This window comes from Varroa destructor, unplaced genomic scaffold, assembly GCF_002443255.2.
Source record: "Varroa destructor unplaced genomic scaffold, Vdes_3.0 BEIS01000002.1, whole genome shotgun sequence".
NCBI lineage: Eukaryota > Metazoa > Arthropoda > Arachnida > Mesostigmata > Varroidae > Varroa > Varroa destructor.
In genome coordinates this window covers 37,088,712-37,104,533 of record NW_019211455.1, presented here as the reverse complement: position 1 = coordinate 37,104,533, position 15,822 = coordinate 37,088,712, and the positions used below count along the sequence as shown (strand labels likewise).

The 15,822-nt window shown below is 43.9% G+C and overlaps 1 protein-coding gene across 2 annotated transcripts; it reads right to left on the bottom strand.

Annotated features, from left to right (window-relative positions):
* Positions 1-216: 216 nt before the first annotated feature.
* Positions 217-14,986, bottom strand: LOC147757756 (MAP kinase-interacting serine/threonine-protein kinase 1-like). Of its 2 annotated transcripts, none has more exons than XM_022794637.2 (2): positions 12,806-14,986; positions 217-7,778 (listed from the first exon to the last, which is right to left on the bottom strand). In XM_022794637.2, exons 1-2 carry the CDS (start codon positions 12,975-12,977, stop codon positions 6,325-6,327), a joined length of 1,626 nt encoding a protein of 541 aa, XP_022650372.1. In that variant the 5' UTR covers positions 12,978-14,986; the 3' UTR covers positions 217-6,324. The 2 variants fall into 2 exon arrangements, with proteins under 2 accessions (XP_022650372.1, XP_086838224.1); XM_086982098.1 differs by lacking the exon at positions 12,806-14,986 and adding an exon at positions 8,155-8,227.
* Between the last annotated feature and the right edge of the window lie 836 nt (positions 14,987-15,822).

Below are 15,822 nucleotides of genomic sequence, written 5' to 3'. Positions count from 1 at the left end.
TTAAAGCTAAGCTTATCCTTTGAGTGCGCTTCCATATTCACGGTTATCGAGTTATGTGCAGGAGATTGCTGGGATTTTTAACGACTTGTTCCCAAAACGAACAAGGCACACGATTATAGCTAGTACAGTAAGTTTATTACACTCTTTTGGGTACTAATATACACATATGGCTATTATTGATGAGCTAATACACATGCGAAATAAGTAAAAACACGATTTTGTAAATTCTTCACCTTTACTCCGTCAGCAATGCGGAGTTTAACTGTTGTACATTTTATTTGCATTGATGCTTCAGGTATTCAAAATCCGGGTCACATACTGTATTATTGGTTTGATGTTGTTACTGTTTCTATAGCTGTCGCTTTTTGCATCATTATCTTGTACAGAAACGATCTGAATAAATATAATACAGAGTACAAAGTAAAAATATGTACCATCGAAATAATTTGGTAGCAGTTGCACCTGTAGTACCATGGTGGGGGATGTGTTTTTTTTGTCAGGTGGATGGATGACAACGACCGTATTCAAATAATGTATTCAGCATTGGAGGAGAGTTTTTTTTGATTGTATAAGTGAAAGCCGGATAAACACCAAAAATAGCCAAAAGGTTCACCGGTTTGATTAACTTCTATTTACAAATTTATCGCAAATTGTTCTATTGTCATTGAATCAGTATTGTTTTTTTTACTCATCGTTATTGCTGCTGACGTTGCAACAACTGACAATAGCAGTAATAATGATAGACGGCAACGACGGTTAAAACGAGGAGAGCATATAGGCTCCTCTCTGTTCAACTCCAACTCGTGCTATTTACTAGAGTGCGTTTCATCAACGCGCAGAGAACGGATCTATTTTGAAGGTAGTCTCTTCCAACCTGTTCCAATACCGTCCTTCTGACTGAGTCACTGCAGCGCTGCCTTCGTCAGGCCATTTCTGATGTTTAAGAGACACACGACGCCTCATTTATAGTCTCATCAGTCCTGTTTGACACCTTGCCCTTATTCTTCTGTTTGTTTTTTGTCTACAGTAACACAGCAGACAAACGCAACCGAAGACGACGACGACGACGACGACGACGACGTTCTATCGTTGCGGTTGCCTGAGCCCTTGTACCTTTCTCTGTCCTGACGCCAGGTTTTCCGCCTGTTTGTTCCCTTACGACTCAAAGCCCCTTTGTCGCTCACCCTGCACATCAACCATTTCATCGCACACTTTAGTTGGCCAATATTTCGTTTACATCATTATCATTACCGTTATTTTAACCACCTAGACTACCAGCAACTTCAGGTTCCGTCTCGCAAAAGTCAGGCTTCTTAAACTCCACCACCTTCGAGAAATGTAAGCGTGTTTCCATCCTCCAACCTGAAATCTCCGTCAACATTACATCCATATCGCAGCGTCACTAATGTATATCTGTATACAATCCGGTAGCAGTCCGTGTGGCGATATGTTCACATTCGATACACGGATCGTGTCAGGCGTGCGGTTTTTTTTTTTACAACTATGCCACTGCATTATCATTAACATGATTATAATTACTATTCCATATTATAGTAACAGACGTAGTCAAGTCTGTGCTATGGTTCCATATGATCAATCAATCAATCAGTCACCAGCATTCAACATGAAAGGGACAACTTTTGGTCCGTAACAAAGAAATGTAGAAAATATATTAATAATAATTGATCGCAATACAAAAGATAGTATTGCCATAGTGCTGTTGGTGTCCAGCGGAACGTCGGAAGTATCAACGCTATTTTCGATCACCACCATCAGTTATAATTAATTATGCACACAGTAAATATATGGTCAAGTATATTTTTCGAAAAATCTACGTATAGTACCATTGTAACAGAAAATTGTTTAACGTGAACAAATTTTTGACAGAAACCCCTTCGTTCAATAATTTTTCTATTTTTTACCCGTAGTACAACTCTGATACACTGATCATATCAGTTGCCCATATTATTAGAAACAAACAACTGACGAAATGGCTTTTGCTGTGGGTCGGTGTTACCGCGACACAATGACGAGCGCGCAATTTGAACACGAAATACATAGTTTTTTGGGTTTTCCACTCACTAGATATCGCCACACGGAGCATTCGGGTTCTCCTATTTAAACGATTGGGGTTCTTCCCTCTTTCTCTGCATTTTGAAATGAAAAATATGAAAAGTTTTATTTCTTCTTTCGCTATCTAGCTCCCGCTCGCTTAGGTGTTCTCTTTTCCTTGTAGTGTATATATGCTAAGCCTATGATAATGCGTCTACTGACGAAATCGGAAGCCACTCTTTTTATAAAATTCGCCGGTCTCTCTCCTATATCGCAGAGGACAAAGCGACGGTTTACGGGCACCGGCATATCGCCTTGTTAGAATATCACTCGTACATACGACGCTTTCTCATAGCATCATTATCACTCTCATTGGCATGCTTGCGTGATTTATTTATATTTATTGGTTTTCATCAGCATTATCATTATGTAAGAATGTATGAATGCGTATATAGCATAAAAAGTCTCTTGCCATCCCCGGAGAGACTGTGGGTTGGCAGGAGCCTTAACTGAAAAAGAGACAACATCCTTATTGTTATCCTCAATATAGAGCATCATTATTTCCGATCGTCTGCTACACACTATTCAGATTTGTTCTGCTTTATTTTTGTCGCAGACAAATATGCACAAACCGCTAAACACCATCTTACACACAACTCTCTCCCATTTAATTTCTGCTCCTAATTGACTACCGTTGCCATATGCATCAATAAAGTGAATATATATATATCGTGTATAATCATCTCACGATCAGTATCAGTGACACCATTTACTTGCCATCTTGTCTTTGTTCACATGATTTTTCTCAAAATAAGCATCACCTCGTTTTCCATATCCCGATTGCCCCCGCCGCCCCGCCGTACCTGTATGACTCTCCCGAAAGCCACAACTTCGCTTTATGTTACATTGCATGAACCTTACAATCATAAAATCATAGGTGTATCGCTGATCATCATGCTAGAACGACCAAAACGATTGTTAAATTAATCAAATGTTTCAAGTTCTACGCCCGGAACCGCCATTAGGGACATCATTGCATCGAATGGCTGAATCCCCTTCACCCTCTTTGACAAGCGCATTTTGTTTATTAAGCCTTAAACCTAGGACAGAAATAACTCACATGTACCCTCAAGGTTCATATTCAGACACATTACCACTAAACAATGACGCAAACTTTTTCTAATGACAACGTCGGTGGTGAAGTTTTTCTACCACATGGAGGACTGCCTCTGTTTCGAAAGACGGAAAGAAGGCAAATTCTGCAATAAGAAATCGCCGAGTAAAGGCCGAGGTAATAAGCGATGAAGTGTGCATAGAAAGGTGAAATACTCCCCTGCATTTTTGCGGGATTTGTTTGTTTGTTTGTACGAAGACCGAGTTGTCTCTCAGATTTTGAGGCACTACCCCTGTCGCAATCGCACCCCAAACTGTGCGATTTCTATGATGATGATGATAATAATGATTATCATTATCACGCTTTCAAATCTTCGTAGTCGCTGTCATTGTTGTTGTTGTTGTTGTTGCTGTTATTAGTACTATTGTTATCGTCGTCACTGTTGCAGTGACCCGCCAGACGCCAGGTAAACTAACACGCAACGAACAACAAGGATGCACTCAGACTTAAATGAACCATGACAGATTGATGGATTATAGATTATTTCCCCATGATGATGATAATAATAATAATAATATTATCCATATATACTGCTCAAGATGAACACACATAGACGATATCATTATATAGTGTAGCTTATTGTTGTGCTATTCTACGGATAAGCCAGTTGTTGTTGCTGCTTAGAAATCAGTTTCTTTTTTCTTTCTTGTTGCAAACATTTGTCGGAATCGATATATTGTGTATGTTTATATATTTATGCATATGTTCGTATATATACTTGCGTTATCGTCATCATCATTACCATCTATGTTTGTTATCGTATATCAAGTTATCGATAACATCTGTATGTTTTTCCACTTTTCTTCCTCATCTTGATAATATCGTAAGTGTCGAACTTCATCGCGACATTATTCCTTCATCGGGGCATAGGTAGCGTCGGCGCTCCTATTAGTTCCTGAGAAGGGCCTATTAGCCAGGACTGTATAAACTACTGCTACGTTTTTGTCCGTCGTCTTATTCTTGATGTTGATACCTATTGGTCATTCATACACACGCAACAGTATTGCCAGTCGATAGTAAGCCCACCTTTCGGTCCAACCGTCTGTATTTGAATCGATTTTGTCACACTAAGTCAAGCGTTTGAAATGATTTTTCATGAAATACACGAACAATCTTTCTTCATTCGAGATTTCCTCATTTATCATCACCATCATCATTCATCATCATCATCATCATCATCATCATCATCATCATCGTCGTCGTCGTCGTCGTCGTCGTCGTTATAAAAAAAAAAAGGAACCTGGATCTGTACAAGAGCATGCAACAGAAGATCTTCATAGGCTGGTCGCCTGGCAGGTCGCCACACGCAGGTACAAACCAGCCGATTCATCCAATTTTCATGTATATATATATGTATGTGATTGTTGTCATGACCCTGACCGCGTACACAGCCCCCTAGCGAGCAGGGCTTGTCTTTTCACTGGTTACCAGCAATAATGTCTAACCGCTTCTAGACACTTTTTGGGCCTGCGTAGTAGTACTATTAGCGGTACTAATCATATACCACAATTACATATTACTTCAGTCACTTGACGCTGTATAGCCACCTGCCTAGATATAATATATACCTATGTATATAGGTATGTTTGTGTTTCTGTTGTATGTGTGTGTGTGTGTATGCGTACACACAGGCGCAGACGCAAACACAATAATCCATAAATTCCGCCCGACTCGTTGACACTATATAGGTGTTATTTATCGACAGATTCAGGTATATGCTATATCGGTGATCCAAGCACTCTCGGAGTGTTTGGATAGCTACGCTGATCTCTAATATGAAGGTAATCATTAGCATCATCGTCACCATCACCATTCTCTCTCTCTCTCTCTCTGTCGTTCTCTCGGTAACTGGCTTTGTCCACTGCTATTGGCCTTTTAAAAGCACATTCGGCATTGGCCGCTCTGCACGGCTTGCATCGTATCTGTGGACCTGTGCCTCGGCGTTTGATGTTGTATCGTTGATACATGACGCTTTCGTGTGCGTCTTGTTTAACATCTGTTGTTGATGTTTTCGATTTCAGTGCCGGCTTTCACTCAGCGTTATTAATCAATAAACTTCGTATTTGCATGGTTGTTAACGATGGTCCCGGCTTCTAATGGGAATAAACTCCCATTGATAAACCTCTTCTTTATGTATTCTTTCATGGCTGTCGTTGTTGTAGCTTATGGTTTGCGATAATCAAGAACTATCTATCACACCAGATTTTCCAGGGAGTTGTCAAGTACTGTAATTTCGGCCCCGTTCTCTTTCGCCGTTTGTAAATTCCTATAATTTGCAAGAGCGGCAAATGCCAAAAGCCAACATGACAATAAAGAAGTACAAGGCATCGTCACAAACTCGCGTGCTACCATGGTGTATATCGTTAGGCTGGATGTCGTCCGCACAAGATGCTCCACACAAACGGTTTTTCTAAGGTACTCTAATGTCAACCTTCTGCATTCTCACGCCACTTTCAACAGCTATTTAACACTAAAGGATTCTTTCCTTTTTTATCACGTTTAGCTCGCCCACACAGTTCAATCCTGAGAACTAATAGTTGCAATCGCCATTCAAAAATATAATTATAACAAGAACAGTAATAATAATTGTTATTAAAATTTGTGGAGTAGAATAAATCATTGTTTGTATTTCTCGATCCTGCTGTTTCTGCTAGTTTTTGCACAAAAGAGCACTGACCATTATTATAAATCTTTTAGTACTCGGTTCCATCGTGTGTCATAGTATTCTTTCTCTATTAAGATTTAACGCATCGATAATAAAGTCACTGATTCGCTAGGACGTTAACGCTAGTTACATAAACTAAGAAATACGAAAGACCAGAATACACATTACATACATTTCTTGATCTCAAGAGAACTTAATTTGCCTGACTACGATTGCAATGGGGGAAGAGAAGCCGCGGTATATATATATATATATGTATATAGAGGTTTTCATTGTTGGATTATCAATGATAGCTCTTATTTTTTTTTCTTTATCTTTCCGTCTTGGGTAGAACGAGTCTATCGGTCTGCCTTTATAATTGTATCGTCTTGTTTGTTGATGTCTGAGCTCATCATGTTGGCTCATCCTGCGCGGATCGGAGACTATATCACAGTTAGATTGGAGGGGTTGCCGTGGCCGATTCACCTGTACTTCCTAGTGAGAGAGACTTCAGACGTCGCCTGCGTGCCAAGGCAGACTCCCCAGGCGGTGAAAGGCCCACCACTTTCGTTGGAGCGGCCGGGCCAAAGTCCAGACTGAGGTAAGGCTCGGGCGACGATGCTGGCGGGGTGTCTTCTGCCGCACGTACGGCCTTCAGCGCGGCTGTTACTTCCTCGCTCAGTGTCTGCTGATGTGTGACGAGCCTTTTCATGGCGTTCGCGGCATCGGCGAAGTTCTGCAAATGATTGGCGGAGTTGTTACGGCGCATCACGGACGGCGTCTCGAGAGCTGTTGTTGGACCACCACGTTCGACCCACGGCTGTCGCAAAACGGCCTCGGCCGTGAAACGCCGCTTGACGTCCTTAACAAGCAGATTGCGAATGAGATCTTTGGCGTCTTCCGAGATAGCAGACCATTCTCGAGCCGGAAATTCGTAATAGCCAACGCGGATACTCTCAAACAGTTGTTCCTGACAGGCCGAGCAAAACTCTCCACGCTCCCAACCACAGCCACTGCCACAGCTCCCATAGAAGGGGGGATAGCCACATAGGAGCATGTAGGCAATCACACCTAAGCTCCACAGGTCACATCGTTTGTCATAGTAGACGGCCTGACCTATGAAGGCGCCCACTACTTCGGGCGCCATAAACTCCGCCGAGCCCACAGGCGTCAAAAGCTCAGGGGTTGACACGGGACTAGACTCTTGCAAAATGACGCCGGATCCCAAATCAAAGTCACAAATTTTGACCGGGCTGACAGAGTCCGGAGAGGCGCACAGGATGTTCTCCGGCTTGAGATCTCGGTGCGCGATACCCTTCTGATGCAAGAAAGCCAACGCGGACGCCAGCTGACCCACAATTTCCGAGGCTTCGCGCTCTGTGAAGTGTACCCGCTGTTGAATGTGCGACAGCAACGGACCACCATTCATCTTTTCAAACACGAGATAGAAATGGGACTCATCCTCGTGGAAGTCCAACAATTGGATGATGTTCGGATGGCCTGAGCACTCGCGTAGCGTCTCCACTTCGCGGAAGACGCGCGGCCGCGAGTGACCTGGCGCATCCTTCAGGATCACCTTGACAGCTACTTCACGTTTCGTGCTGCGCTCTAGAGCAGACACGACATGTGCATAAGAACCTTCACCCAGATGCTCGCCTGTCAGCTCGTACAAATCATTGAAGCCCTTTTCCGTGAAGCTATAGCCTGATCGTTTCTTTTTCTTCCGTTGGGTTCGACCGTTGGGCGACGAACAGTCGGGGAACAGAACACCAAGAGCGTCCACTTCGGTACCCGAAGAACCTGAACCTCCCGAAAGACCACCGCATCCCGAGCTCGAATCCCCCGATTGCGAATCCACCGAGATCTTCAGCCTTGAGTCGCAGTCTCCGATAAGCTCGGAGAGGTCAGCTGTAAGCGAAGGAAAAATTCGAGCAGAGCTATCAATTAGTATACTATACACTTCGTCCGAGTTCAACACTAAGCTAGTAACAATGATAATGACTACCACAACAGCAATAGAATTAGAGAAAAAGGGGGCGTCCCCAATTACGGTCCCTATTGGCCTCTTTTGCACTGTGCTTTCGTTTTCAAATCGACGTTACTACATATGAAAGTGTACGATCTATATCGAGCTACAAAAAGGCACAGTTGATGTAGGCTGGTTGGCGAGTAACAACACCGCCACCAGATCGGTACTAGTACTAAACAACGCTAACGAGGACAAGTTAACAGTTTTCAGCTTATCACATGTTTTGATTAAGATAGATCATTTGACGACACACACTGAGTTTCCCAACATAAATAGTAATGTTCATCGTGTTAATTGTACCCTTCGGGCATGAACGCACAAATGATCGTTTGCACGCGTCGTACAAAGTACCGTGCAGTAGTCAGCCAAACAGTTACAGCAGCAGCAGCAGCAGAGATATGCACGTCCAACGTCCACGTAACAAAGTGCTGATTGCACTATGCAGCGTCCAATCGTTATATAGGTGTGGCGACCGCGTAGCTTCCAATTGCCTTCAATGCTGGCCTTATTTATGTTGCTCTAGCCATTCACAGCACGATACAGCCGCGCGACAACTGGACATCACAGCACCGCTCAGCTGTTGCTGCTGCCGCTGATCGACCACCGACAGACGGATTGACGGACTGTCGAACCAAACAACTATAATATGGACCGACCGCTTACTATCGAGCAACTATTGGAAAAGCTTTGACTAATTTTCTAGCACTTGCGTTCATGCATGCACACAGATCATAAAATGGAGGTTAGTGGCGAGACGCGATGCGGGTCAAACGGGCCTTTTTGTCATTATTCAATGAATACAGTGATTGTAGAAAGAATCACGCAGCAAACTGGGTCGCACAAAGAACGGAGTCAAAAAAAATCCCACATCGCAACATAATCCTTACGCAAGCAAGGCCCAAATAACTACGCTATCGCTTTTCCTCTTCTTCATTCGTTTAGCTATCTTATAGCGAGACATATCGAAAGCTGTAACTAGTCGCTTGAAGAAATCGGCTTTAATAATGCCCTTCTCTCTTTAGCTTTCCGTTGCGCTTAAAACTATATCAGACGAAAGACCAGATGACGTCGGGGGGCAAAGGCAACACTGCGACGCCCCCCAAAACAGCAAGTGGCTTCTTTCAAATGGCTCCTCCCATTGCATGTTCTCTTAACTCACTGCTGCAAACGCTGACCAGGCGGCAACAGCGCTAAGAACAGCAGTTCAGTATCACAATGGCAGATGCAAGGGCCAGCACAGCCCGTAGCACTGACGCCCATGGCTGTCAGCGTTCTGTCTCGTATTCATTGCCGTCGAACTATGGAACTGTACATTATAAAATGCAACAATAGTAGTAATAGTAGTATCTATCCAGCGGAATGGCGCGTAAGCAGATGTTGTTATGCTTGTCCCTGTCATTATTGTTGTTATTGATGCAGTGAGACATACACACACATGCTTGCACAGACAGAGAGAGAGAGAGATGAAGATGGAGATGCTGACGATACGAGCGATGCCGATGGCACAAAGGAAAAAGAAAGCAGAAGAAAGATGGAATAAAAGCTCCTTCTTTTATTGGTCAGAGCTGTTTGTGTCTCGCTAAGCACACAGCTCAAAACTGATTTTAATATTTTGTCATAAATGACCGTCTGGTTTTGTCGTATATTTTATGTCGAAGCCCTTAAAAGCACCCAGGAAAACGCAGGGCTTTTATTTCTCTTTCTTTCTTTCGTCTTCACTGCAATAATAATAATAATAATAATAATGATTTCGAGAAAACGCCACTGAGCCGCGTGAAAAAGCACCAAATGAACGATATATACTAGCGCTCATATCAGCTACGTGAATGACCGTGGACCCCCTATAAAAGGCTATGGACAAACCCAAAGGATTTAGTTAGAACAGATTGATAACTGACGGTTTCTTTAGACTAAATCTGTAATGTACTGGTCTTGGCAGACGATCTGTTCATGTTTCGTTCCCAATCAACAAACCCTCTTACTTGATTCGGCTCAACTAATAATTTATTTGGTTACGACACTGATATCAGGCAGATACTTTACCGATCATCGCAACGAATTAGCCATATAAAAAAGATACTGCGGCAATCTTTGCTGACACTCTTCCCGTAAATGAGTACCATTTAGCGATGACCAACAAATCGGCTCGAGTAATAGGCATCATGTCTTTCACTATCTTGCGAATAGCAGAAAGCTGTTTAAATGCCCGATGGTAAACAAAACGAAAAGTTTAAGACAAACGCAGCGAGAGAGAGAGGGTTGAGACATAGGAAAAATAAAAATTGATAGGCTCCTTCTGATGAATGGTTAGATGATGGGTTTCATGAATGAAATGAAAGGTTCAATAAACAAACCATCTCGCCTAATGGGGCCAATACTCATTTTGCTGCTAAAAGCTGAACACACAGCCGTAGTTCTCGGGGCTTGAGACAATCACATCCCATATACGAGCTGAAGTACTAGCTACTTTTGGGTTCTGTCGAGCAAAGAGCCAGCTCGCGTCGATGCTGGTAGGCTTTGAAAGGAGATTTCATTCCTATGTTTTGCACGATAAGCGTTCGACTAACGACGTTCAATGGACTTCTACGTGCTCGCTTTTGCACTGTATGTATCATAATAAAAAATATCTTTGGTATTGTCGTTTGAATGCTAAAAAGGCAAACGTGATCAATACAATGCCTGCATTCTTAAGTGTCCTATTGCCAACTACTTTGCCCAGTTGACCTCCAGCTTCTTGTACGTATACTCGGTTTCTCAGTTAGATGCTACGTTTGTCACGCAATCACCTTCTAATGATATTTGTGAGATGGCAGCTTTGTACGAATTCCACTTGTAGTAATCAAATAGATATCGGCTTCCCGTGACCCCATTGGGAAAATGCTTCTTTTACCGCCTGCTTAAAAACTGACGTCAACTTTAAAACACCCTATGTTATCATGATTGTTATTATCGTCGTCGTCGTCGTCGTCGTCAAGCGATTCCTACAGTCGCTATTCCTACGCTGAGAGGTTCAGCTGCTTCTAGCACCATAACCGTTGGCGCCGTCACATAGCAACAATAACCCGATCATCTTTCTACCACACAACTACAACTACAATAGAAGTAGCAACACCGGTTCGGTCAGACCAAGAAATGGATAGATCGATGATTGACCTACGATGATCAGGATGATAGTGCTGCTCATGGATAGGTAGTCGACAGGAAGACTTCAATGTTGTTTTGACCTTTCTTCTCTAATGTCCAATTATTATCATATATTTAGTTACCATATTAACAATATCATTTCACTGAATAGCAGTCATTGGCTAGGATGTTAAGCAGTTGTAATGAAAATGGCCTTTTGTAACAGCTTCCGTATCTTCCTTGCGCATTTTGTATCCTTTTGATGCCTTCGAAGCAAGCTACACTTTCTTCGGTGCCTATTACTGCGCTATAATATATTCCCCTTCCTTATTAATCGGAAAGCGTTCTGAAACGTTCTCTTTCGACAATTGGAAATTGATCGACTTGGATGGTGCAACAAACACAGCGCAGCAAACATTGTTTCCAAACACAAACTCGAAATCTCAATCGTATTTTTATTATGTACATGAATAACTTAATAATAGGTAATAACTAATTAATGAGTTGATAATAAGAGAGGGAGGGAGAGGAGGATAATGAGAGAGAGAGAGAGAGAGAGAGAGAGAGAGAGAGAGATCAACAACTTCCTCAATGTTACTGTCTGAAAAAACATACGCTATGTTGAGAACGAGTTGTGCCAGTTGGAAACTAGAGATCGGAGATAACATGACTAAACCTGAGAACGACAGACGAACGACCGGGGAAACAGATAGGGGGCGACGTATGGGACAAAGTAGAAAGAGGAAAAAAGATCGACAAGTCGCCTGCTTGCCCGCTGTTGTATTATTTGTGGCTGAGTGAGTAGGTGCCGCCGCCACCGTCGTCGCATCGCTGTTCTCGCGCACTGCTGCAGCTGCGGCCGCGGCCGTAATAACTGGTACCCAAAGATGAGTGTGGCAGACAAACTGGCCAGCAGCAGCTTTGCTGGTAGGTGATGTTTACGACCACATCAAACGCAGCCGTAGTAAAGCCAAAAGCAAATGGGGACGATCGGCAACATCTCCCCAACTGCTTGTCTGCTTATCTGTCTGTCTATCTGCCTGTCTGTCTGTCTGTCTGTCTGTCTGCCCGACTGTCTATCTGTCTGTCTGTCCGTCCGACTGTCTGTCTGTCTGTCCGACTGTCTGTCTGTCTGTCTGTCTGTCCGACTGTCTGTCTGTCTGTCTGTCCGTCCGACTGTCTGTCTGTCTGTCTGTCTGTCCGACTGTCTGTCTGTCTGTCTATCGGTTTGCTTAGCTCACGGAGCAAACGAATGAGTACGCGAATAATCGAGCAGTGGCTGAGCGCGTTGACAAACAACCCGTCCTTTCCTCCTAGCGGAAAATTCTCGAGAAACTGGGCAGTTTCATACGCTGTCGTCATCAGCATACCTTTGCTTCATTAGGAACATTTCACTGAGCAACACGAATAGAAAATGACGAATAATATCCTATTTGTTACTCACTGGGACATATCTACACATCTATGCATATCTATAAAGTATCAATGCATATTATTTTGTTGTCATCGTAGTGAAACGTCCATAGAGAAGACGAGCCCTGAAGTATAATACATCCACAAAGAAAGTTGGGTAAGCCGCAGGGGAGGCCTCCTGATATTTCCAGGAGTATCTGTGGTTGATGGGAACGCTTTACCTGTTACCACACAGGTAATGCAGCATCGTCATTAGTATTATTGTTATTATACATCCGCAATGGCAGAATGTCATTGCGGTGCTGCTTGTTATTACAGTTATTATTACGATCAGCTAATAATAGAAGTGCAATGATAGACTGATAATTACCCTGCGATGACGGCAGATCAGACGACAGAGGAAGCGGTGACAGCGAGCCGAGGTTGAGATCATCGGCATCAAAATCATCGCCATCATTATTGATCGCTGATTTGCAGCTCAACGGGCTTAAGCGTCGGGGCTCGGCCCTTCCGGGAATAGCAACGGGCTCACTTTGCTTCATAACGTCAGAGCTTTCACTGACACCGATGACTGACTGTTGTTGTTGTAGCAGGCAGAACCTCGCGAGCACAAGCGCCAGTTAGGCCCCGCTGTATTGATCGATAGTTTTAACAATACACCCCTGCGACGTCTGTCACTGATTTTCAACGGTATAAACTTGTTTTTCAGTTCTGCTGTTTTTATTATGCTCGCTGGCACTGTTACTCTAACAGATGGGTGAGTGTACGGGGTAAACGTGGGTGGTGCGTCGAAAAGATCAACTGGTGATGATTAAGCGAACAACACTATACTAGTGAACAGATGCAACGAAAATCATGTCGGCTTGGTTCTGTGTCGAAGCGTTGTAGCGTTATCCTGAGATGGAGATTTCGAGACTGAACCAATAGACAGCAATGGCACGCTATTGTCCCACACTGTATTCCTGCACAAAAACTCAAAATGGGACTACTGGCTCGATACCGCTGCTGCTGCTGCTGCTGCTGCTGCTGCTGCTGCTTCTTCACGGCGGCGGTGGCGTCCTCCTCTTCGTGGTTGTAACTTTGCAGCTCGTTGGCCTCGTCTATCGATTGTGCTTATCCACTACATGAAAGGATATGTGTATAGGCACACATTTGTCGATCAGTTCAGGAACGATACTGCTAGTACAGTCCGTAATAACACTGTGGTTGCATTGAAGATTTTTTTTTCGTTTCCTAGAGCACTCGTGTTCGTGTTTTCTGCTATTTTTTTTACGTACAGGAAGCATGCACAAATGAAGAAACGCACTCGAGACTAATTCGGATAGCTAAATCACGCACCGTACGTCGCTTATCATTAACAGCAGTAGAAACACGTTCAGCTGATGTTGACCGTGCTAACAGATCGATGGCCGTACTAATATAGTGGTTATAATATAATATAGGTTGTCGTGACGATATTGGTCTTGTATCTCCTCCTCTTCACCTGTAAGCTAACTCTATCATCCGTTGATTTTTACGGTCGTCGCTTGAACATGAACTCTCTCACTTTTGTTTCTTATCGCCTTACGGCTGACTGTTCCTTCTGCGCTATTTTGCAGGATGCTAATGAAAAATATGAGATCAGCAGCTGTTGGCAGCGAGCTGGAATCGCTATGGTAACTCTGGGTAGCCGGTTGTAGTCGTAGATCGAGGTAGTATTAGCAGGGGTTGACAACTTGTAACAACAGCAATGACGACAACAATATTAGCAGGCACGTTAATTCTACTACGGCCGCTGTTGCTGCCAATCTGAATTTTTCCGTTCTGACGCAGTGTGATGGCGATCATCAGATCAGGCATTCGCGGGTAGGGGCTGTAGGGATACCGTAGTAGGATCGGTGGTCGAGACGCTGTTTTTTTCACTGGTTAATTGGCTATTAGTTATCCGTTGTCCCGCTTTCGTTGTACGCTGCTGTTGTTATTATTGTTGGATGTGCTGTTCTACCAATCTTCCCTAGCTTTAGCAGGGTCGTACGCACGCAAGCACCTCAGCTCGTTACTCTAGTTACTGCCGATTTGATATTGGTAATATCACACGAGATCATCGAGATTGAATCGAACTGAAATAACTCGGCAGTTGCGGTTAATAGTACGATAAATGTTGACGTTTTACGTTGTTGTCATTGTTGTTGTTGTTGTTGTTGTTATTGTTATCATCATCATCGTCGTCGTCGGGCGATTTTTTCCGTAGATTGACAAACATGACACGAACAACAAACTGATAGTGACTTGTTGGTTAGTTAACCGAAATGGATGTTGTTGTTGCTTTGTCAGATGTACAGAACGGGACGATGATGCTGTCGATGGGTGCTTTTGTGTGTGCTGGCTGTTGTCTCTCTGCACAACGCAGATGGTGTTAGCGGTGCTTGAAGCCTACGCTGGCTGCCCCTCAGGGCCGACGACAGCCACAACTGCAACACAAATTGACTAAAACGCGGCGTTCCCTGAACTTTCACATTGGCGACACGGCGTCCTCACCGTTGCTCGCCATTTATATATACATAACCCTTACCCTTTACTCTTGCCTAGGCAAAGCAGCCACACAGCGACATCACCACCATTACCGCTGTCGATGCTGACAGGACCCTTTCCACTTTCAAACGGTCGCGCCGGTGTGACTGGGAGGCCGCTATGTGCGGCTGCAGGAAGCTGTTTCCTGCGCTGACTAGAACAGCACCACTAATATCATCTAGCAGTAGAGTAACGATGACTGCTGCTAGCCTAGCAGCTTAACACAGCTTAGATCAGCGTGCTGCTACTGCCGCTAGCGTACTATTTGTCGAGTCGCTGTGGCTTGGCCTGTCTCCACAGAAGCCATAAGCAGCATTCGCTCTCACACCCTCGTACGACAACGCCATGCAGCCAATCGCTGTTCGACAGATGTAAACAAAAAGGCCGTCCGAAAGCCCCGCCCAGCCAAGGCCAACGCTTGGCGTCCTGCGTCTTTATTGTCACTTAAACTAGTTGTTGTAGCGGCCAGCGACTAACTAAGAATCGCGCAAAAGCGGCAGTAGGACTCCGACGCACGGTCGGAGTCCTGGCAGCTCGATAGATAGGCGAATGGATAAATCGACCCGCGATATTTGTACCTTCTGAAACTCTAGAGGTATAGAACCGATCTAGCACACTTTTTGGGAGTGTATAGTACTTGAGCGGCAGGGAGTGAACCTGGCGGCCTCACTGACATGGACCATTGGACCCATATTGTGCTCGGTATCAATGTGCAAATATGTGGTCGAGGTTCTAAAGAAGAAGTAATCTTGTTGCGACAAAGACTATAGTAGACCGAGCTCCCGGATCCCTCTTGCCTTTCTTATGTTTATTTTCTGGTGAAACCTAGGACCTGAT

Coding starts and splice junctions, on each gene's coding strand:
- LOC147757756 (XM_022794637.2), bottom strand. CDS start 12,977: ATGAAGCAAAGTGAGCCCGTTGCTATTCCCGGAAGGGCCGAGCCCCGA. Junction 7,779..12,805: donor TGATCTGCCGTCATCGCAGG/GTAATTATCAGT, acceptor CTTCGCTTACAG/CTGACCTCTCCGAGCTTATC.